The sequence below is a fragment of the Hyalella azteca genome, unplaced genomic scaffold (assembly GCF_000764305.2).
Source record: "Hyalella azteca isolate HAZT.00-mixed unplaced genomic scaffold, Hazt_2.0.2 contig642, whole genome shotgun sequence".
Lineage (NCBI taxonomy): Eukaryota > Metazoa > Arthropoda > Malacostraca > Amphipoda > Hyalellidae > Hyalella > Hyalella azteca.
Window position 1 is genome coordinate 115137 of NW_025930981.1, and position 25628 is coordinate 140764.

General features: G+C 39.8%; 1 protein-coding gene across 1 annotated transcript in view; it reads right to left on the bottom strand.

The window, feature by feature from the left end:
• LOC108678480 (uncharacterized protein PB18E9.04c-like) overlaps window positions 1-25363 on the bottom strand; it is a 41110-nt gene extending 15747 nt beyond the window's left edge. Inside the window, exons 1-3 of the mRNA XM_047880488.1 lie at window positions 22816-25363; window positions 18880-19031; window positions 5342-5609 (exon numbers count right to left, since the gene is read on the bottom strand). Coding sequence (XP_047736444.1) covers window positions 5342-5609; window positions 18880-19031; window positions 22816-23760 — 1365 coding nt within the window. The 5' untranslated portion in view covers window positions 23761-25363. The remainder of the gene's footprint in view (window positions 1-5341; window positions 5610-18879; window positions 19032-22815) is intronic.
• Window positions 25364-25628: the final 265 nt, after the last annotated feature.

Here is a 25628-nt window from a genome sequence, read left to right on the forward strand (position 1 = left end):
CTTTAGACGACAGATCACAGCGGGGCTGGCAGAGCTTCCCATTTACAGTAACTGCCAGCGTTTGTTTGCAGTGCAGCAACTCTTTCCTGACACCGAAAATTTCACTGGCCCATGAATTTAAACAAACAATGCTTCCTCGCCTAGAAAAAAAAATACAAATCAAGGAACATACTTGCATCATACACCATACTTGCGATGTTATATATAATGATTAAAATTATGTTTTTTAAAAGATATTTTAATATACAAAATAGAATATATTGTTCTAAATTCATCAAAAACCTCGCAAAATTTGTAAATCGATTGATAAATGAGAGACTGCTTTATAGTTGCGGTATACGAAGAATATGATAGAAATTGAGTAATGCATGCATCGCTGTACAATCAAACACTGTTGCAGCATTACAATTTTGTAGCGACCAATTAATTAATCACACTCAGTTAAGATGGCAGAATCGCTGGGTGCCTTATGATCGATGGGTAAAATTAAAAGTAAAAAATTATGCTTCTAAAAGTTTTAGTTGAAAATAATAAAATCCGTTAAAAAATTGTGTTTAGAAAAATTCAAGTTATTTTTCGCATCAGCAACAAATTAATCATCTCTGACCGCAGAACTCACACCAAAATAAGTAAGTTCGCAAAAAAGTATTTACATGTAATATACATATAACGTAATCTTACAGGAATAAAATTAGCAAAAAATGTTTATATTCCCAACCCAAGCGCATCGAAAAGGAAAAGACGGCTATAAGGTTGTGCAAAAAAAAGCTTCCCGCTACCAAAAGTAAAACTGAAAAGAGCCAGGAAATCCGTAGCAGCTTTCGAGTCCTTCAAACAGACTCGTTGCACACCAAAGCCGCGACTCAAATGAAAGCTCGAGTAGATCCCGCTAGAAAGGCAACGAGTGCTGTCGGATTTACAAACGTGCCTCGAGAAAAAAACACCCATACCGAAAATCGGAATGAAAAAAACACATAAATATACGAGCTCAAAAGCGAAATTCATCTTTGAGTCCAAGTCATTAATTATCAACGTGTCGCCGCGGGTCTCGACACTAAAATATCCCCGAAAAACGCCGAGTGCGACTTCTTCATCTTGCAGCAGCAAAGTTAATTATAACTCATGCCACCAAGATGTCGTACTCCTAGCGACTTCACCGAGACATTTATGCTAACGAAGTCTCAGTCTCGCGCTATTGCTTTTATTCAGAAAAATGCAGGCTAGTGCAGCAAGGCATGAAAGTCAAGTGTACACACAAGTCAAAGCCTGCAGAAAAACGGAAACTAAGGCAACGCACTTCTCACCTTTTATATGAATTTATTGTAAAATAAAAGTTTTGCCGTCTTCTTGAAAGTTTTCAATCAAGCTGAAAGGTTCAATCAAGCTGAAAGGCAACATAAACATCGTAACAAGGACATGATATCTACAAGTTTCACTAAATAAAGTTTATAGATTTCTCAGTAGTGAATCGGATTTTTGAATAAATGAAATAATTTTTTCAAATACATCTAGATTCATTCTTAAATTATAGCGTATCCTCCGAAAACATACGGCTCAAACTAAAAAATATGAGGTATAAATTTTCCAGCGTTATGGTCCAATTCAAAATAAACCCCGAGTTTGTTCTCGATAACAAAATTTGTGTCAGTTTTCTTGAGCGTAAACACGATCAAACTGCGCCAGATGGGCAATATGTTACACAATTTCTTAAATGGCTTTGACTCCTATAGTGCAGACGGCGACCAAATCTAGTGGAGCCTCGAAGTTTGTCAAAAATTGGACGAGTCCAGAAAACTTTTCATATAGATTTTCACTTTGCTGAGCTGTCATGAGTCGAGCTTATATCAAAGTGAAAAATCATGCAGGAACCATCGCTGAAAACTTTGTGGCATGGAGTTTAGGTCTATAATTTAACAGTTCAAGTATCTATGAAGCGACTGAGTATTAAACTCTTGCTGTTCGTAGCCGGGAAACTTTTAAGGAACACCGTGAGGGCTTTGCACAGAGAGACCATGAAGAGCCGAGCTTTCCACACGTGTTGGCAATTATCAAAAAGCTCCTGGCGCATAATTTTTTGCATTGATGAATACCGTTAGCATGACATAGAGTGGCATATGAATGAAGGAGTTATTGAAAAAAATGAAGCATGATAGCTTACACAAAGGAGAAGAAAGGCTTAACATCATATGAAATTTTGCGAACTTATTAGATACCCATTTCCACGCCTGTTCCGCGTAAACATCGGCCGTTGAAGCTACCCTGTCCCTGGGACGGCCGGTCGAAGCTCTTTATGGAAGACCCGCTCGCTTTTTACGGTGCCTCATGCGAAAGAATTTTGGTCAGGAAAATATGCTGTCGTAATACCGATGTCGAAATATTGCGGCACCCGAGACGGCTGAGGCAGCATCAGTTTTATATGGGTATAAAACATCGAGTCGTGCACAAGCCACGCACCGAAAGTCAAGAAACGGCTCGAGGAAGGGAGGGTAACGTCGGGAATGTTGTGATTGCGGCCCACGGAATCCAATGTAGCGATTCCCGATGTAGTCAGGGCGTTCACTAGGGCAAATGGACTCGTCCAATGGACCTGTAAGGTTAAGGAACTTTCCCGGCCCTAGACATGCTAGAGCTCGGCGCATTGATCGCATTATATAGCAGGCTTGAGGAAACACATGGTGCTATTGGAATGCTCAGGTTTTCACTGATGGCTTCCAATTGCATGCATTACGCTATTTTTTTGTGGATTTCATTCAGTTTGCATGCATTGTTGACATTTTTGTAAATTAACGATTAGAATTCATTCAACCTCCGTGAAAACCCAACACGACACCACCTATTTATTTCGACAACACCAGCATTTTCTACGTTCTAGACAGTTGAATGAAAATCTAAAAATTTTAACATTATTATGCCTTATTGATGCAGAAATAAAAACGCAGGTTTGCGAAACAGCTAATTTAAATTAGATGCTAGATATTGGCAGAATCAAATTTTTAATTAAAGGCGAGCAAATATAGCAGCCTTAGCAGCAAGTAAAATGAACACGATTTTACGTCATTTTTTAGACATTTGGACAACATTACAGATAAACCGATATTATAAAATCATCAAAGATATATGAGCCAATGAAAAAATTTGTGAGCAAGCAATGTAAAAACATAAGACATCTACATAGACTCAATAGATGAAACTCCAGTAGAACTAAAAACAAATGTTGAACCTGAATGAACAAGCTTTGCGTGAGATGACAAAACTTTAATGCCAGACCTGCACAGCGTTGCAATCGCATCGAGGTACAATCGAAAGAGCGCTCATGCCAATAGGATTGCAAACCAAACAATCAGTGGAACCAAGAGAATAAAAGAAATAAAACAGCGAAGAGTATTTCAGTTGCAACTTCAGAAATTGACTTGGAGTGCTCGCAGCTGAGAGCGTGATTGATTCAACTTGGAATCCCAAACTGGACCAACTTTTCGTAAATAAATTTCTGAACGTGTGAGGCTCGGAGAGCGAGATATATTCAGTAATACGAACGGTCTTCCAGTGAAATGAAAAATCACTTTGTTTTATAAACCACGGAAAAGTTGAGCACTATTTTTATATTGAAATAAATGAAATACTTGATATATTTATTTTTATCATTCACTTTAATTAACGGAGTGAAAGACGAACCATTAGCGGTCATTGTGCGCTAACTGAATACCCCAAAAATAATACGGTGAGTTCCTCATCATCAGCATCACTACGACCATTATTGCACCAGTGATCAAATGAGCATCAAAACGGTGAATAAAAAGCCTGGTCTCGTCCAACAAAGGCGATCTGATTCAATTAGAAGTTGAAGCAGCGTTCCCAGCGGAGAACAAGTCAAAGTTGTGGAACTCAACGAAAAATTGCGAGCAAAAATTGAGACCAACTCGGCATAGAAATGTGAGAAGATAGCACATGAGTTGTGTTATTCGAATGCTATTTCCATCCAGTCTAGCGGCAATTCCCATGAAGACGAGCGGCACGCTTTGAATAAATAAGTTTAAGGCAGCTTCCACAAAGTAGAAAAAAAATAAAATATTGTACTCCATTTCTACGCAGAGAAGTAATGCATCATTTTTACGTGAAAAATAAGCTACATGATGACAAGCAGCTGCTTGGATCGGCAAACCGGACAATGACAAATGAATTTAATTAGCAACAATGCTTATTACGAATCATGAGTACGAGTTAAACAACTTAATTGACTCCAACAAAATAAAACTATAATGCTTAAAGCCAGTGATCTACTGCTCATAAAAAGTGACTAATAAATGTAAAATTCATGCATATTCTACAGTTCAATGCTAGACGAGGTACGATCTCATTGAAAGGAAAAGTAGGTAATCCCGGGCTGATGGGATCCGACTATGATGGCAAGTCGCAATTTGCTCTGAATTGTTCTCAACTCCTGAACGCCGGAGCTAGGTACGACAAAACCTCATAGTGTCTCGAGCAGCAATCTGATTAGAATGCATAATAGGACAGAAGTGCAATGACTCTAAAAGGGACCAAGGAAATTCTCATTCAAAGCGTGGATTGCCGCAGCCGCAGGGAGGCTGTCGAGCGTAAAATGATTCGATGAAGCCTCGCAAGGATTCGAGTGAGACAATTCTTGAGGTAATAGCTAACTGAAGCTAGAAACTACAAAACTCTTCCCTGACTGCTCTGTCAAGTATTCATGATAAATAAATTAATTGGGTAAGGCACAAATCATTAGCATTGCATATTTGTTTGTATTCGAACGCCAAGATTTGTTGGCAACTATCGGACCCTGATACATATCAGAGCGAATCTCGATTAAGGAATTCACAACTCACGATGTGAATGTTGTTCGACGCCTTAGTCGCGCAATATAAGTGATGATGAAATCGGTGACATTACCGACAGCGTGCCGATGATTGAAAATCTTCAGCTCACGACTTTTTTTACGAATTACCGACCGCCGTGACTCTGATATTCTATGTATAATTCAAGAGTTAGGCCTTCAGCAATCACGAAAATGAGCCGTGACGTGAAATTATGTCGACAACACTTATGATGTTTATTTCGTTGAGCGCGTAATTTCACTTAAATAACTGATCTAGAAGAGGAAGTTTACACGTCAAAGCCTGTGCAGATAAATCTTGTGACTTGACGCTAAACACAGAGTCACGAAATTTGTAACGTCAAAAAACTAACCTGGACGAGGTAAGCAACGAGAAAGAACCAGTCGCCATTATATGTGACCTCGATGACACAACTGACCAAGAAAAAGTATGCCACTCAACTAAATCTGTATCAATCAACTATATTATTTCATGGACATACTGACCTGGAAAAGATATGCATCCCCAAATGCCGTGGAGAGGCAGAAGATGTAGTCGCGTTTGGGATGTTCAGGCACAGGTTGCATGATGGCTCCGTCGACGATGATGAGATGTTTGGGAGCCGCCTCGACCGAACGTCCTTCTCTGGAGTCGCATGGGTAGAATAAGAGTGTCGTGCCTTTCAGGCACACCCAGTAGCCCTTCCAGCCTCTCTTGCGTGCTAGTTCAATCTGGTGCTTCTTCCGCAGCAGCCATTTCTTCACGCTCAGGAACCTGACAAAACAAACACAAACAATGCGTCAACGAGTTGTAAACTTGGAATTCTTGACTCCAAGGAAAGGCCTCCGAGAAATTGATGACCATTTGAATAAAGATTTAATATCAGCAAGCGAATTTACGATTAGGAGAACATGGATTGGAAACATCGTCGTGAAGACTAAATAAACAGAGTAAGGAAACGGTTATAACATTTGAGTGGAGTTCGAATGAACTTTAATGAAGTGAATAAGATGAGTATACATCTCGGCAACTGGAGTGCTCAATGGCTCATCTAATAAATGCTTATATTTTTATCTAGATTTCCAACGATGAACAATTCTCAGCCTACTAAAAAAAATAAATTCATAGTGTAGAACGATCGAATAAATGTTGTATGAATTTGCATCGAAAGTAAGCAAACGATCTGCAATAGATTGACGCGGGGATTTAAACGGACCGAGATATTATTGCTTCCGCGAACTCGCTAAACTAAAGAAATAAGTTCGCTGATATGAAGGTTGAGTTGCTTCGATAGCATCCAGGTTTGCACAGCTGTGGCTGGTGTCAACACAGCGGCGTCGCAAACACGGTTCGTCCCTTAACAACGATATTGCATCGAGCAAGAGATTTCCAGGCGTTATTCTGGAATTTCGCACCTATGCCGTGGCGAGACCTAGTTGTGATAAAATCGTTTTAAATTCAGGCGAATTATATACATCAGGGATATTTAAATTTAGTGGTAGTCAGCTTAGAGTTATCAGTGAAACTATTGCCAAAGTCAGCCGTGAAAAATGAATGCTTCTATTCAAAATGTCGCTCACAGGCCAGAAGCCACACATAAATTCTTGGATCCTCGAAGTGAGGCAGCAAAAACCTTTCAAGAGGAACGTCAACCCTCAAAGAAATTTTCAGCAGAAATTGAAGCTTCGAATCGAAATAAAAGAGGAATGCTTTTCTCAACTAGGAGAGCGTGTGAATTGTTCGTGTCGTTTTGAGAGAACACAATTATAATCGTGAACATATTTTATTTTATTCATGACCTAATGGATTTTGACCCGTGATGAATTTGAATACAAATCTGGTGGGGTGGTACTCTGGTGAATCTAGAAATATCTATACCAAAAACTATCGATGCACAAGCAAGCGCACTTTACGGTGTAATAAATGAAAATTCCTGAATTTATCCTACGTTTTGGGTCATTTCCTGACATCTCAGAGGACATGGAACGTGACAATCACAGAGAAATAAATTTTGTTAGTGAAACATAATCTAGAAACAGTGACGGTAATAAATTATACTATAACAATCAAAGTTGGCTCACTCCTTAATTGCCAATCGCTATGAACGAATAACGAAAATATTAATTGAACCCAGACTGAATAATATTTAAACCCGGAATGAAGGCCAAAACTTCCATGAACAAGGCCCCGGTGTAACATTGATCGCTTCCGAGAGCGGTTGTACTCGCATGACAATCAAGGAGCGTGTATGCACGTATGAGCCGCTCCGAACGCTATGTGGTCTTCAGAGCGTTCAGAGCTCCAGGGCATCAGAGCAACACATGAGACACAGATCAGTCCTCAGTATTCCAGTGTTCCTCAGTATTCGGCAGCGCTGGAGCTAAACTAATGAGGGATACACGGCATAATTAGACACGACATCGACGCCTGACGTCCGGCCAGCGTTTCTGAAACGAATCAATTGACAGGTGCCATATTATTCTCATCTTCCAGTTGATGCATGAATTTCGTTGATCAAACACGTTAAAAGATAGAAATGTTATAGTGTTGTATTTTGCTAAATCCAGATTTGCGTATTTTTGCGACTGATTGATGGAACATGAAATTTTCAGCTTCTTCAGTTCAGTGTAACACTTGGGATTGCGCGGGCACGATACTTGAATGGTTATTTACCAAATTATGCAAATAAAAGCTCAGAGACCACACTCTTTAGTAAAATTTTGCGGCTATTTAATTCAGTTTCCTGATTAAATGAGCGCAATGAAAATCGGAAACGGAAGGAACAGAATTCTACCTTACCGAGCAAGAGGATAAGAGAAAAGAGCAGCAAATATGAACATCATAGAAAAATATTAAGGAATAATTATGTATGAGCGACTCAAATTAAAGACACAGCGCAAAAGTTGGAAACGGTTTTCTCGACGCATCACTGAGAAAACAAATACAAAACAAAACTTGAAGAAAACCAACGAGATAATAAAATTGAGGGCGGACCTGCGAAGGCTAAAAATTCGGCGAGATGGTCGGTTTACGACAACATCGGGTAAGCAGCTTGGCGAGATAGACACCTGAGACCGTTTCGGCTAGAGCCGCACGCAACTCAGCCTCGAGGGACGCAGGACTGGTTCATCGGAAAAGAGTCGGGAGCCCAATTCCCATCCCAATAAAAGGCAAGGAATCGAACTAGGAAGTCTACCCAGAATTTTGTACCAATTCAAAAATATCGCCCAAATCTGTAAAACATGAGTAACAGCGTCTGAACAGTGTTGTCCCGTATGAACTTATTTTCTTTGTGCGAGTGCACTTCATTCGGTACTTTAAATTACACGGAAAGGTTTTCGGTCATATACCTAAAGCTAACGTGTTTAAAATAAACTGCGTTGTATCCGGTCGATATCATAATTATCTAACTTTTTAACATTACCTCGTTTAACATCGCAACATATTAGATGCCTTCTGCCTAGATAACTCATAATTGCTCCACATACACGCTATGCTGACATGCGCTCATAAGTAAATTAACATTAAGATGTTCAAAAACGCAGTACTCCCTTCAATGAATCGACCAGACGGATGCATTGGTAGGAAGTTCCATTAGCAAAAGGGGTAATGAATGAGAAGCGTTATTATAAGCTCTTTTTAGCAGGTGAACTTGGCAACACAGACTAAGATCTGAATGAAGTAAGACCACATGCAAGCTTTAGAGTTAGATAAGAAAAGCATGGTTGTGATTCTAGACCAGTGTTTTGATAAATATAATTTTAGAAATCGGAAGAATTGGAAAATAAATCATTAGACCGACAAATCCGTGATCTCAGTTATGATGCAAAATACCAGAGGTTGAAGAAGAAGCGAATGGACTGCGTCTTCTTCGCAATAGTGCGGGGACATACCGCAAGCCTAAAAACATTGATAACTTTAATAAAAATCTCCAGATGTAACAACTAAGCTCATTAAATCGCAAAAATTAAGAAGAGTTGCATGGCTAAAGAATCTCAATTTTGGGAAGCTAGTTTATCAGCACGCAAGTTTCATTAAAAAATTAAATACGTGCTTAAATTTCCTTTCAAATCATTCCAAGTTCTAGTTGAAATACACGAATTCAAAATATGAAATTCATTCAACGCTCGGGACCACAAGTTCTGAAGCGATTGATGCTTGGACGAGACGGAAAAGAGGTGCTGGTATTCGCTGATAGTCTCGTGACAGGCGCTGACTTTTATTATCATTGACAGTCGTAACAGATGTCAGGATGTCGCCCCGACGCAGTTGCTTTTCGCTGCTCTAGCATATCTTGCGAGTATCGCTTGCCAATATCGCTCCAATTTGCATTTGGGCAGACATAGACCCACAGCAAACGTGACACTGCAGACATATATAAGGTGCTATCGTGCTGCGATACGTGTTACGCAAAACATCTTAAACTCTCAATTGTGCAGAAAAAGAGTCATACAACATCGCGGTAATTTCATGCATCAGTTGTTCAGGCAGTATGATGTATTGAAAGTATTCATGCCATTCACTCATTCGCAAGCAAGGTACAGCTAGCGTAATTTATCCACTGCATTGAGAAGATGGCGCTACGATTTTCTTTGGATTGCAACGATTTTCAGCTTTTCAAATGTCATTCTGAAATTCATTGCAAAGATGCTGTTGAACATTCATTTGTGTCACCTTTAGCTGTCATGCATGGCATTAAGAGTGCATATAATACAGTAGTAATTACCGCATGCATATGGATAAAATGAATTTCCATGACAGAGATTTTACGAAAACCTCGTACTTTGTGCAACAAAAAACTACGTTCAATAAAGAGATTTTAGAAACAATCCCATTAATAAAGTAATAAGCTTAAAAACACGAAATAAAACAACAAAACTGATTGAAATCATACACAATGATTTTCGTGGTCAATAATAGTCTTTGCCGGGTTTTTAACTTTGGTTCTTAAAGAGCAGTATTGAGAGCATGAATAAGCGTCAGCCTATAGATCCTCAAGGGAGAAGCTTTTAATAAGCTTAGCGTATGCAGAGTCACACGCGGCAAAAGCTTCGTGAAGTCTCTGGCATATAATGGAACGCACAGACGGCTCTACATAACGCGATACGCGGCCTGGACTACAGTGCATCTAGCGGCTCTTCGCCTGGCAAGCGTTGCGTGGTCGCCATCACAGTGCAATTAGCGGCTCTTACGGCTCTTCGCCTGGCAAGCGTTGCGTGGTTGTCATCACAGTGCATCTAGCGGCTCTTCGCCTGGCAAGCGTTGCGTGGTCGCCATCACAGTGCATCTAGCGGCTCTTCGCATGACAAGCGTTGCGTGGTCGTCATCACAGTGCAATATATAGCAGTTTACAGCGCAATGTTCCGCATGGTTTAAACTTTACAGCGCAATGTTTCGAGTTTTCACGTGAAATTCGTACAAAAACCACGACAAAGCGCGACAGGCGCACGCTTGCGGTATTTAATCTGGGGAGGTTCAGAAATAAATTTCTCTTCATGAATGGTTTCAGTGGACATTGAAAAATGAACAGAAAGTGAACTCAGCCACTAAGTCGAGTATCTCAAGAAAAGACACCGATTTAAATGACTCAATTAAGGCACTATACAGATCATGTTTTACTATTTTATAAAATAAAAAATTTTAGCCAGTAAAAAAATTAGACGAACTCAGATTAGTACGATCAACGACAACCCAACTCATGAATATATTTTTGATTGAAAAGAAGCTTATCAAGCATCATTCAGATAATATGAAACAGAACGAAGACACTTGCCGTTTTCAAACCATTCAGACTGCCTATAATGTTGAGGGAAAAATTAGAGAAACAGTAACAGTAACAACAGTAATCCATATGTGGCATCTCAAATAGTGGCAACACCTTCACCGTTAATCAGATTTAATGGTAAGCAGGCGAGCGCAAATACGGAGCCACAAACTCGCATTCTTCGTCAAAAATGTCTCCATAAACAGCCACTGGTCCGACAAACATCGGATAACCGTTGTAGTTAGAGTTTATGTTCATAATAAGCTTTTTTAAGCTCGGCTATTAACGGCCATGAGCGAGTGCTGCTGTAAAAGCATTCCGTATTCAGCGACCCATTCGCTAATGGCCCTAGCGAGATGCTCTTTAACGGGTACATCCCCGGTACAGGGCCCACCGGTTTTATCATGACGTCGCAGCCGGGACTCGGTGACGTCGGAATACATGGCTTTATTTACGTAGAAGTATTAGTAATCTTATACGATTAGATACACTCCGAGTGAACTCAATAAATACATCGCGTTTGGAGTTTATTGAAAAAATTTTCCCATCAAACTAAATAACCCGACCGATGAAAGTTCTTCTGAACAAAATGATCTGTACAAAGCAATTTATCTTGTTCAATCTCAAGAAATGAAGTCCTCGCAGCAATATTCCGCGGAATATCAGAAGCCAATGTAGTTTCTCCGACAGAGACTCACCACAACTCAGGACAACGAACACCCAAACAAGAGAACTTGTGTCACAGCTGCTGCAATACGAGTTTGCCTAAGGCCGTCCTTTTGAGTAGAAGAGACAAAATGTCTCCAGCAGAACTTCTTTCTGGAACTTGCGCAGAAAATTTTGCAGTTTTTTTTGCAGTCTGTCAACAATTTCCGGATGGAAGAAACATAGAATGAGGAAAAATTATTTTGTATGCAAAAGAACTAAATTAAAATATACGAGCGCCGTTTAAAAATCCCAGAAATAACTATAGAAATGACTTTATGGAGAAGGCTTTTCCTAAATATAGATAATGGCTTCCAGAGATATTAGAAATTCCATGACCGGATTAAATGCACAAGAAGACGCGCGTCAGCATAATGGCGGCCTGCCTGCTGGCTCTGGAATGGTAGATCCGAAATGTTCAATAAATTATTAATGTATTATACTCAGCCCTTTCTCGCAAGTCACATAACAATTTGGTTAGTATCACATGCAAATAAGTTATGAGACACTTGAAATTAAAATTGAATTGCAAATATAATATCCAACGAGGGCCAAAGCTGTCAAAAAATAAATTCAGATCAAATGTACAGCAACAAGACAATTGGAATCAAGCGCAATAAGAAGAAGCATTACGCTCAGGGAATCCAATTTTCCGTGATAAGTAAAAACATAGAAACCCATTTGATGCCCACTTACTCAAATCAAAGCCAAACCCAAGAATGCCTTCATTCAATAAAATAGAACCGTAAAATAAAAGCGTTTTCATCGTAGCTAAAATATCTTAAAACAATGCAAGACGCTCAGAATCACAGCCGAGCGGAAGAAGGCAATTTTGTACAGAATACGGATGAGGTTTTGCAATAAAAGTTTAAGTGGAACATTGCGAGGCGATGGGGCCAACAAAGGGGTTAAGGAAACGTGTTATGAATTCAGTGACATTGCATAACCATAGTTAACGTATTTTGCAACTACCAGATCATTCTGCAACTGCCCGTAGTACACATGAAGCGTAAAATTTTGCAATAAAATAGACTCGAGCAAAATTTTAATAATTCTGGATGTGATTGCATTTTAAAAGTGTTTTGTTGAAATTTGAAACTGATAATAAATGAGTTGTGTTAATGCCTTCCTTGTGAATCAACATGTTGTTCATATTTCATAAATCCAGCTATAACTTTTCATCACTCAAATGAAAGGCCAACGATTGTAATGGGAGGATTGAAATATGAATTGCTTCTGCTTCATTTGTTGGCCAGTATATAGAACGATGAGCCAATGAGGATAAATGTAATCTTAGTAAAATATGAATAAGTCGTAAAAAAAGGAAGTCATTGCTAGAATTACTTCATCTGCTGCCAGAGGCCAACTTTTGCCCAATAAGAGGACTTTCTAGTAAAACTTTTGAGCACTTGACAACTTTAGCGAGTCGGCGCTTGCAAAAAAAGAAAACAAAGAGAGGAAAATGGATGATTCGAAGAGACAATGAAGTTGAACACAAATTACGCCTGTTCAACAAACTTCTGAATTAAGTTATTATTTGTTTGTCACTTGGTGGTACTTAGGATGCTTAAACGTGTTAATGAGTCCGTTGTCGGACATAAGCAATTGTTTTCTAATTTTTGCGAGAAGCGACGAAAACTAATTAAAATCATAAAAATTCTTTATGAATAGATTGCATAAATTTGGTCCTAAATTCAAAGTATAAACTAGTCATACGTACATTTTTGCGTACTTTTGACATATATATACTCATTATTCCACTTAATTGCTAGTCAATGTGAACTCTCTGTGATACCCTAGAAATAAGCTCTCTCAGTCAAACGCTAAACAAACGTTTCTGCTGGGCACTCGTCAGGCAAAGAAAGATGCCCGAGTATTAATCTAAAGGAAGATGCGCATGCAAGGGAAGTTCAATACAGAGTGCTGGTCATAACTCAAGCTGAGTGCACATTCCGGCCGACGTTCCGACGCGGCGCATAAGCAACAGTATACACGACGCAACAGCAACACGATGCAACAGTAACACGACGCAACAGTAACACGACGCAACAGCAACACGATGCAACAGTATACACCTGTCTCTTATACACATCTAGATGTGTATAAGAGACAGCTGTAACACGACGCAACAGCAACACGACGCAACAGCAACACGACGCAACAGCAACACGACGCAACAGGAACACGACGCAACAGCAACACGACGCAACAGCAACACGACGCAACAGCAACACGACGCAACAGCAACACGACGCAACAAACTGCAATAAAGACTTGCCCGCTCCGCTAGACAAAACATTCCAGCTACGCAATAACTTCATAGCTAATATTAACTTTCGATAAAGTTTCAAAAGTTATGAATAACTCGTTGAATACTGAGCATGGTATAATATTCAGGCATTTGCACGTCGAGTTTATATTGAAATACAGTCGTACAAGAAATTTAGTGGCAAAATGGTATCGTTCTAAAATAGTGCAAACAGATGAACAAGTATCATATGTCGAATGAACACGCGGATTATATGGAAGATTTCGCGATAGAGGTTTCGTAAATTGTGTTTGTTGTACCAAACATTAACGCAAAGACAGCCAAAAATATTCCAGATAATAAGTATGGTAAACTGGTCAAGATAATCTGCTCCATTTGAGAATATCTTCCTGCATTGAAGCTTAAACATTATCAAGGCGAATCTGTTGAACTTATGAGGAGTTCAGAAAAAAATGAGCATCAAGTCGACAGTGGAGTATTTCAATCTCAGGACTGTTCGGATTCAAATCAGCTAACGTTAACAGATGATAGTGTCTCAAACTCAAAAATACACAGAACGCCAAACATAACACGTGCAGTTGTAGACTCATAACTCAATAGTGAATGATTGATAACCGATCTAAATTGCTTCACTTCGTCAACATTTTCCCCATAAATCGTGAAGACAGATGTAAAGAAATTCAGTTTTTGCGTTTAAAATTTAAGAAACCTCCAATGAGATTCCTGAAATCTCTGAATTCAATCCGCTAATTTTAATTACGCTCGTCTAATATTAAATTATAAATCGAGTAAATTATTCTAGAAATTTCCAAATTTGATTTAGCTAAGAGAGCGACTTGATTATTATAGGTCTATATTATACCTATCATGCAGTATGCGAAAGTAATCACATCGATTGATTACGTCTGCAACAGCTAAAATTAATATATGTTTACGACCTAAATTCCAGCATATGAATTAATGAACGACATAACAATTAATTATATTAATAAAGCTGTGGAGCTTTAATGAAGCTCCATGAATAAAAATTTATTGAATTTATTATGGAGCTTTTACAAAATTCTCTCACATCACAGCCTCAACCTCATCAGTTAGCAACTACAACAAATTATTTCATTAGTAGATTTAGTGAAGCGAATTAGTTGAACCCTGAGACTGGCACAGAGCGGCAGCAAATTAGTGCCATTAATTGCAGTCAACACAGCCTGGGCATCACAGCGGCTATAATTCTACAGTGGGCATCACAGCGGCTATAATTCTACAGTGGGCATCACAGCGGCTGTAATTCTACAGTGGGCATCACAGCGGCTGTAATTCTACAGTGGGCATCACAGCGGCTATAATTCTACAGTGGGCATCACAGCGGCTATAATTCTACAGTGGGCATCACAGCGGCTATAATTCTACAGTTCCAACACAGTATTTATCGGAGGATAAATGTCAGCCAACATTTGGCTACCGAAAAGCCTCATTTACGATGAATTTTCGATCGGGTTTACAGACAAGTAGATCACAGTATTCATGATATTCATAATGAATTTGGTGGTTACCGACATATGTAGGCGTGACCTGGGATTGCTGTGAACTTCAACAGTAATATCGATGTGTCAACCAGGTTAAATTTGAGGGCATTCCCTTATTCATTATTAAAATTGTACTGCGAGATCTTGCAGTGTTTTTGTTGGAATAAAACGTATAATTTTTAAAATGAAAACCTGGGTCAATAATTTTGCGATTAATTCTTTCATAGGTAGTCTACATTAGCTGAATCCATGTTACCTATTCAGCTTTGGGACATAAGAAGCAGAAGAAATAATCAACATCGTACATTTCGACGTTGTTTCAACGTTGAAACCGCGTTGAATTCCAACGTTAAAATCGCATTTATAAAAGGTTTCATCAGGTTTACATGTTCTATCATGAATTGCACAGTATATGAGCGCCGTATTACAATGAGCTGCGGTTATTATATATAAATATACTATTTGCTACTCTATCTACAATCATTGTATCCTGCGCACGCGACCTGCAAGTGTGACGGTATGTGATGGTGCTTTTAAATACTCGTATTGCACATCTTTAATTGTTCCTCCTGAGAATAGCAGAAGAAATAAATGATATCTATATAATTCAGGCACAGAAGTGACTGTTCAATTAGTTACTATGTAGAAAGTTAGGTAAAATAGCTATTAATCTCAATTACGATGCAAGGTTCACCGTGGCCTGCTGGGCAAAGACGAAGAGCGCGAGCCAGTGCAGAAGTAAAGGTAAGTGAATATATAGAATAAAAAAGTATTTATATATATAATAAATGCAGCTCACTGTAATAAAATGCTCGTAGCCATAACGGAGGCTGTTACTGTGACATTCATGATAGAACATGTTGATGTAATAAAACCTTCTATAAATGCGCTTTTAAAGTCGAATTCTACGCGATTTCAACGTTGAAACAACGTAGAAATATACGAAGTTGATAAAATGACGTTGGTTCACTTTTAATTCCGGACTAATATTCAACATGATTTTAACGTCGCGAAATACATTGTTTTAACGTTGATTTCAACCTGACATTGCCTGCAGGATCGTTTTAAAGCGAGCGTTCGCCAACAGAAGTAGCGATGGATAGCTTAGACTAGAGCTCTTACAGCAAATCCGTTACTTATAATGTTGCAGGTGTTACGAGCGTAAAAATGAAGTCGCAAAGGCTAAAATACTCCCTACAAATTCCTGAAATTTTCCAAAGTTCAGATAATTATTTTCAAACTCCGAGCATAATAGGATAATTTACATCCCTAATACCTTCTTTTGAGAACGTAAAAATGAATGAACATCGGAGTAAACTTTTCTAGTAAGCTGTCCTTTTTGCATCAATAATGAGGAAAGAAAACTTTGAAGGTGAATAATTGATGAGAAACTAATGAACACAAGAGCTGATATCGAAGGGAAAGCCATAACGGAGGCTGTTTGAATACACACCCACATTCATCAGCTATTCCTGCCATAACTAATAAAGATTTTGTGATTTATACTATTTGCTGTGCAGCTGAGCCTGGAAGAGTCCACGAAAAGCGAAAAAATTCACATTTCTTTCCAGCCAAATCTGACCATTCAGTGAAAACCGATGTGGACCTCCAGTTTTTATTATGAAAATAGATAGAGAAACTGAATGGTTACTGGCGATCAATAGATGCAGCGCAGCGGCCCGGCAGAGCAGGGCAGTTGTGAGGCTCTTTTTTTATTTCTCCCGGTCGCTGATGTGATCAGTCACTCGCGCAACAGCAAACAAGCAATCAGTTTGAAGTTGACGGTCGATGCCTCCCGGTGGGACCGTTGCTGGACTTATTGCATCGCACGAGAATTTCAAGTCTTACTACGGGGAAAGTCTTCGCCCCCGATCAAGTCACTTTATTCACTGTAAAACCAAAGTAACCATTCTGTATAGGTACTTGTAAAAATAAAATATGTATCTATGTTAGTAGTTTAAAATGAGTCAATTGATAGTTTGAAAAATAATTTTTTTATTTTTACAGCTCACGGTGCTGGAATTAAATTGTGAAACCGAAGATATCAAGAGGCAATTTTTCTCGTAAGGAAAATCTTATATCAGTCCAAGAGAGATTTTCTTCAGTTGGCTGTAGACCAAAGACTGTAAAACCAAAGCTAAGACTGGATAGAAAAAGTTAAAACAGAAAGCAATCACGTCGATAGAACCTAAAACAACCTCGCTTGAAAATGATTAAGCCCACATGAAAATGTGCCTAATCAAAAGTTCCAGCGTGTCACAATAAAAATAAATTAAAATTGATTTTGAGTCGGTTTCTTTTCAGCAACCTTTAGCGAGGAAATCCAAGGAATCGTCTGAAAAATTCGAAACTATTCAGAAAAAATCTGCAAAGAAAACTCGCACATCGCAAAGAAAATTTGCGAAATTTCATGCTGAACCCAGTCTCGATCAGGCATCTCGTCAGTAAACATACAAATTTGATCAAGTTCGGATGGTCGATAACAGAAAAGTAACCATAGCAACCATTGAACGATAACGGCACGAACGGTGCGGTTACTCACATGAATAATACTGATTTGTCACATTTTATCAGGCATGCAATGAGAAATTCAAGGACCAGAATAAACTTCAATGGCCGATTGTACTTCAATGCAAGCGAGAAAAATCTGTGAATGCAGCAAGTCCTGTCGTTTTGTCAACTTAAATGGAAACATGACCTAAACTGATCTGAATTGTGACTAAACTTGGTGCAACTGGTCTGCATCACAACCATAATCATAGAAACTCATCGACATCACAACAAAACGAACCTATGGCAATTGATTTGCATCGTAACTTATATAATAGAAAATGATCTGCTCGCAGATGATTATGCGAAAACAAACTAAAGCGAATTATATCGTCATTCATTGGTAGCAATCTCCATGTTAGTGATGAATACGATGAGAAAATTTGTTGGCTTTAATCACAATTTTTTGTTTAATATTTAGAATATCGATAGGAATTAGGAAAACCTTTGTGTTAAAATACGGAGTTAACCTGGTTATAATGATAATGATTTTAAAAATAAGTAAAGTCCCATGGAAATAAGCTTAAAATGAAAACTATGAATATATACTTGCTTGCCACAAGTAAACCTTTCACAGTTCAAAATTCAAATTACCCCACAACGAACTATAAATTGGGGGGCGTGCATACGCCTTGCGATCACTATGCGGAAATTTCTCCTCTGCTGTGCACTGGGGGAAATCTGAGGACATTTTTTATTGTCGTATACAGAGGGAAATTTGGGGAAGCGATATCCAAATTTTCTTAATTACGCGTAGCGGCCTGAGTACACAATGTGTCTCAAGTTCACGCAGCTGCCATTTTCTCGTCTGTGGTTAGTTGATTTATAAGCATGTCAGTGATAACTGATTGGCAAACGGAGTTACAAACTAGCAACTATTTTTAGAGCATTTTTTTCATTTATGGAAAAAAGGCGCTATTACTCACTGCAGTACTGTGTCACTCAGTACTCACAGCAGTGAGTGACAGAGAGCGCATTTTCTCGGCGACGAAAACGTGGTCACGAACAGACGGACAGACAGAAGGACGGACAGACAGAAGGACGGACAGACAGACGGACGGACCTATACTTTCAAAAAAAGTTAAGATATCGTAAGTTCATCCGCCAATCATTGACGGCCTTTCAAGTCAATCCAGCAATCATAGACAAGAAAATAGAACGTAAGTACTTACGTTCACTTAGTGAGTTTTGAAAGTATAGGCCCCTGGTCTTAAGAAAATGAAGCAGACGTACCCAGCCTTCCTGACGGCGCCGGTGCAGTTGAAGGAGGCCGCCGTGGTGCCGCCCCCGCCACGCGCTCCCTTGTAGGGCGAAGCGTCGGCGCTCTCGCCCTCCTCGTCCTCGCTCACCGCCGTCGTCAGCGACATGCGATCATCGTCCGAGATCTGTGACGACGAAAATACGAAGAAAATTAACATCATGGCGTGAACACCTCCAGATGAAAAAATTAACTCCATCGCGTGAAGAATAAATGGCGCCATGAACTTTACGGCGTGAACACCACAAGACGTCATGAACTTCATGGCTTGAACACCATACGACGCAATGAACTTGCGGTGAGAACATTACATGGCGCAATTATGAATGAACAGAGAAAGAATCCTGATCTCGATGAAATGAACCGAAGAGTTGAGTTAAGATATCTATCGAAAAATTAGTATTAAAAGGCATATTCGAGATTTAATATGGTTATAACATCAGCCGAGCAAACTGGGAGTCACCATCGTCAAAATTCGTTTGTTTGGCAGAGCTCCAGCGAGCTCTGGAACGTCCAATAGTTTACTCCCTTTATAATACTATATTATGATCCCTTATTGGCAAAGTTAATGATGCGACGTTCACGTCGTGGCGCCAACGTTCATACTACGACATCAGCAAAAATAAAAACACGAACCCATTTTCGGAATGACCTAAGTTGGCAAATTTTACCAAAACACAGAGAAAAATAGTGTACTACCACTATTCCTCCCGACTAAGCTGGAGGCAAAATAACTAACAAAGATTTTAACATCTACTGGCGCCGCTAATATGATTTCGTTATAAACTCATTCATTTCAAAATATTCAGAAGTAAACTACAAATTAGAATACACACGCGGCACCTAAAATTATAATCATATCAACATCTGTTCATGAGTCGAGTTAACTGACTGACTGTTGCATCACAAACAGAACCAAAGTACACCACGCAATTCCAATTGTGAGTTCCATGAGCTCAATCACACAGCAAATGTGGCAAGGATACGATAAATCGCCTCCATGCGCACACGTTATACTCAGCATTGTGGCACAACTGATAAAGGAGGTGAGGTGCTCAGTGTGAGAGGTGAGCGCAAAACTGGCAGGAATACGATTAATCACCTACAACACTCCCACGTATTGAAGATTGCGGCACAACTGATGCAGGAGGTGAGGTGCTCAGTATGAGAGGTGAGTGCAAAACTGGCAGGAATACGATTAATCACCTACAACACTCCCACGTATTGAAGATTGCGGCACAACTGTTATAGGAGGTGAGGTGCTCAGGGTGAGGAGCGAATGAACAGGACGGGAGGGGGACGGAGAAGCTCCGTTTTTAAAGGCGCTCGGTCGGCAGCTGGAGAAGCACGACTCGATGCCAGCGTTGAATCCTACTTTTTTCGTTTGGTAACAATGAAGTAAATACTTTTTTGTTTTCATAAATTGTTAAGAAATGGCATGAATATTGTGTATGAAATTATTTTTGATATGTTAATTGATAGGTAGGTACCATGAAAACGTTTTTAAGATTGATTTTAGTGTAGCGTTTTGCCGAAAAAAATACAGTTATTGTATTGACTATGTAAGAATAATTCACGTAAGTTTTGTGTTAACATTCGATCAAACGCTTAGTAGGAGATTTTTATAGTAAGTTAATATTACCAATTAACATCGATAGTATCGATGTTAATTGGTAATCTCTGCAACTCTACAATATGTATGCAAGATCCGATTAGAGTAAATCTGTTTTTTTGAACCCTAAAATCACGACCTGCAATAAAACTGTAAATCGCTGCTAATTATTTTGGTTTATATGTTGATAATCTCTAAGCAAATGTTGGTAATCTTGGTTGAAGCGCACCGGGATGTTTCGAGTCATGGTGGACTTGCTGTGATGTCACACTAGTAATTCACCGCGAATTAAGATATAGAATGATGCTAGAGCGCATAAATCGGAAAATATTTATTTAAACTCTAGCAGCGAATGTAAACCAATGTTGACTCACTGCACAAGCGTATTCGACATATCGGGATATTGAGTCTGTGAGGTCGAAAAAAAACGTCTCATCAGAACATCAAATCTTCGTAGCATCCGGAAACAAAATTTGATGAAAATTGTTTGCTCCTCAGGAACACACTTGAGGATGGTCCGATGTTTCCACTCCACGCAACATAACTGTACGTTAATATTGCAACACATTTACGCGTTCAAGTCGTTTACATGGAGTTGAAGCTTGGGCCAACAAAGCCGCGAAGTTTCCACTCCACGCAACATAACCACGTTAATATTGCAACACATTTACGGGTTCAAGTCGTTTACATGGAGTTGAAGCTTGGGCCAACGGAGCCGCGAAGTCCAACTGGGCGCAATTATCGAAAATCGATGGAGACATCAAAATCAGAAGAGCAGAGAACAAAGGAGATCGTGGATGCCCAGCCTCATCCAGTATTCAATTCTAGCTTTTACTAATTTCTAGTCACACTTGCAAAATACAACTGTGGTTGGTAGCAACGGGAAAACTATGAAATTAAAAGCAGCATTTAATTTTTGTCTCTAAGACACCATTTCCGTGTCACATATGCAAAATACAAAAGTGAAATAAGTACCATAATGAAAATAATAGTTTAAATGATTCATCTTACATTGTAAAGGGTTGAACGTTCTTTTCGGAAGGGATAAGATCTCAATTTGCTGTTATGCTAGAATAGTTAATTATACGCTTTCAAAATTAGTTCATAATGTTCTTACAATGTTAGGTAAGCCAAAGAGCACGGAAAATACGACAAGCAGCATTAGCGTATTGCGTAGATCAGACACTTCAAACCTGTGCGAATTAAAGTTAAGTCTATTCGTTGAAGTTTATTGACCCATTAAGCTCCGTGCACACGCATTAGGATTCACCATCAACGAGTAATGCAAGGATTTATGGCGCGTCACTCACCAATGAACTTCTCAAGGAACGAAATTCGCAATCCTGAAATAGAGAGCCACGAGAGAGCCATAAATCTTGCAGCATCCAGCATTAAGACTTCGGATATGGTTTGGCATGCCTCTCAGCATGGACATCGCTCACACGCTCTACAGCAACACTTTCATAAATAAGTGCACTGTCGTCAGTAAATTAACGTTTTTGGCCCTTTAATATCCAGCTCCGCAACACGCCTCTCTTTCTATACCCACGGAAGAGATCGAGTGCCAGACGACGGCAAAGTAATAATGTTCTGAAGCCGTAAAATGCCGTCCTAGCCCGACCCTATTTAGGAAACCTGTCACCGTTCACTTTCCGCTTCGTAAATTTCTTAGAAATCCAAGGTGACGGAGAATTCAAGCCGGGTTGGCGGCGCACAGGAATCACATTCGACTTTAAGTCGCTCTTTATCTTTTTCGAGGTCATTCAATCAACAGGAATTCAATATAAGCCTTGAGAAAACCAATAGACGGAGCTGTTATAAAATTTAAACATTACATGCATGCTTTAATTCCCCCTACAATTGGCAGCTTATAATTTTTTCACTAATACTTCAAGTGTGATAAAAATTGGGCCATCATCAATAAATGACACATAAAAACTGTGAGACGGATAAATTATAACTCTAAGATTAACCTGATTTTTTGTGTGACAATAAATTTTATTTCTAAGGCAGTCAAAAGTGTCAGCTTCAAAACAGGTTACTGTCATAATAATAGTATCCATGAATCTGAAATCTGCCGGAAAATTCTAAATTATTATGGAAAAGGTCCATCCATAGCTAAATGTTTAATGTGGTGCATAAACTGCGAATGAGTGATAAAGGGTTTCTCTTGTCAAACCCTTCCTTTCCTTTTTACCAACAGAGCCGGAACAATTTTTGTAACTAAATGTACACATTAGACATATTAAACATTTTTAGATTATAAATTGTTTAATGGGACATTTGATATATCTTTTACCTGAACTTCTGTCTCCAAAACCATGGAGCCATGCGAGGTGAGAGCTTTGTGCTGTTGATCGTTGTAAGGAGGTATTTCACCGCATGACGAAGCGTTGGCCGAAGCAGGGCAAGAAGTAGGGCAAGACGCTGGACAAGACGCTGGACAAGATGCAGGACACGATGGTGGACACGATGATGACAATTGATATCCAGGAGCTACGAGGTGGATAGTATTATGAGGATTGTAGGTCGGACGAGCGCCGGCGTCAATGCACTGTGGCGAGAGACACGATGATGTGGTGGAGCATTGTGCGTCTGAACACGGAGTATTGGAGAAAGGTGTGTTTGAGCCCAATGTCATGTTGGATAAGGGACTGTTGATGCAGTGCTCATCACACCGTCCAGCAGTGGGGTGGCACAATGCACACACTGAGGGTGATCCAGGTGGTGATGGAGTGTTAGACGGAGGAGATAATGACAGAAGTTGCGGAGACATGCATGGAGATCCATCCACTGGCTCCAGATGTGTCTCCAAGTTTGTAGACGACATTGAAAGTCTATAGGGCGTGAAATGCGTGTTTGCACCATAGTATCGACGCTGTGAATTTGAAGCGTAAAAGGATTCGTTGGAGGCATTGGAGGAGTTTTGATGAGAGTAGACATACGTGTCACTAAGAGCTCCTGGATCCTCTTGAAAGCTGTTCCAGCGGTCACTCGTGTCAGATTTGCGCCGAAATTCTAATGCACTGAGAGAGGCGCTATCTCTTCTGCAGTGTACGGTTGGCGAAGGAGAAGAGGGACAATTTAGAAGACATGCTTTGCATTCAACGGGCTCGCATGTACATCGTGGTGGTTGCGTTACAGCAGCGGAACAACAGGATGGTGGGCAGCTAGACGTGTAACCGACAGACGATAATCTTGGAGGTAATGGAGGCTTAACGATCGTACAAGCAGAATTGCGCATAGAAACAGGCGCAGGTAATGTCTGCGTTCTACCACGGTGACGAACCTGGTTCTTTCTATAGCTCACGGGGTTGCTGATGGTTTGCGTCACCGTTGTGTGGTTGTTCAGGAAAAGATCCTGCCCATTATAGCTGCTGCTTCTTTGGCGCTTAGGAGCAGCAGAGGAACAGCTGTCAACCCATAAATTAACAGCATTTTTGGTCTCTGGAATCGAATGAGGATGCCATCTTGAGGAGAAGCGAGAACTGGGAATCGTCTGGAGTCGCTGCCGATCAACCGCATTCCGCTCCTCATCACAACAGGGTCAAGATGTCTGACAAGACGGACACGGTTCTACTTCACTCATCCTCTTGATAGTGGCAGGTAGACTTTGTGGACTTCCTCCATATCGCGTTGAGAAGTAGGGCGCCACAACTCCCCTGCTCCTCCTCCCAGCTGAAGCTGGCAGCCCGATGGTGCCGGTGAAAGACAAAGTGTTAGGTGTGATGGTGGCTGCCGAGTGAAGAAGTGCGCCGGAATGGCAGTTTGGGATTTGGGGCTCTCCTTAGGACACTGAGATGCGACGTTGGCTGTGAGGCAATTTTTGAAACTATGGTGACCAGAGAGTCACTCGTGGCAAGACGATGTGGCTTGAGGTCTGACCGACGTTGTGGAAGTGGCCGTAGGATGCGAATCGTGCGATCGATTGTAGAGGCAGATTGACGAGTACGGGCATGAAACTGCCGAAACTGTCGTACTTTTCGCACACTGAAGATTACCGACGATGAAGTAACAAGTTAAAATTCGCTGATATACACAAAGAATCGACTGACTAAACTCTTGATTATTGATTATGTTTGTAATTAACTGTAATTTTAAATCGGGACAGCAGTCATGACGAAAGAGGAATCTCATTCATGTCATCAATCAACAGCCGCAGCATTTAAGGTCACGAAGTTAAAAAAAAACATTCTGAAGTTGAATTTTAAATGCAATAGTGAAGGTTCATACGAAGCTCACATTCACGGTAAATTTTTGTCAGTGAAATCGAAGCTCGAATAAAGAGGAAGCTCTTTCGACAGCGTTAGGAACTATTTCAAATTTCCAACGTCAGCAATTATACACTCGTTTCTTCCGAAAGACTGTCAATAAAATGTATTGCAGTTAGAGTAACTGTTGAGCAAAGTGAGGCATGTCCGCAAGTGTTCTTAAGTTTAACTTATCTTATCGATGCTATAAAAGTCTTTGTAACGAACTGCCAGAACGATTAAATGCTAAGAGGCGGTCGCATGCAGGGATTATCACGATGACAAGGGCATAATACCCACAACAATACAATACAGCAACAAATAATAGCGATATGTTGTGTGCACGTGTGGATCAGAATTTATTTATTTCAACGAGTAAGGAACATTGAAAGGAGTATATGAGATAAATTGAATTACAAGATCAAAGAGTCAGTCAAGAAAAAATAAATCAACGGTTACTTTGCCCATGATAACGAGTGTGTTGCGGTGGCGAAAAAATACGATTCATTGAAGAAGCAGGGGAGTGTGGAGAGTTCTTACGACTATTGTAGTAACTGAGGGTGCTTGGCTTTACCTTTGTGCTCGCTTAAAAGTGCATAACGAGTCCTTTGTCAGGCTTGGGTGGAAGATAAACAAAAACAAGAATTACTCGGTCTGTTCAGGGCTGTTTTAGGGGAAAGCAAACAAAACAAAAATCTCGCTTAAGAGTTAAAGCAAACTAAATACAGCATCAAAAATCTCTTGAGAGGAGAAAAGTTAATATCTCTAACATATTAAGATACTTTGAAGAATGGGTAAGAAAAAATTTGAAACATTTTCACATCAATTGCATTCTAAGAAGAAGAAAGGTGCACCTATGGCA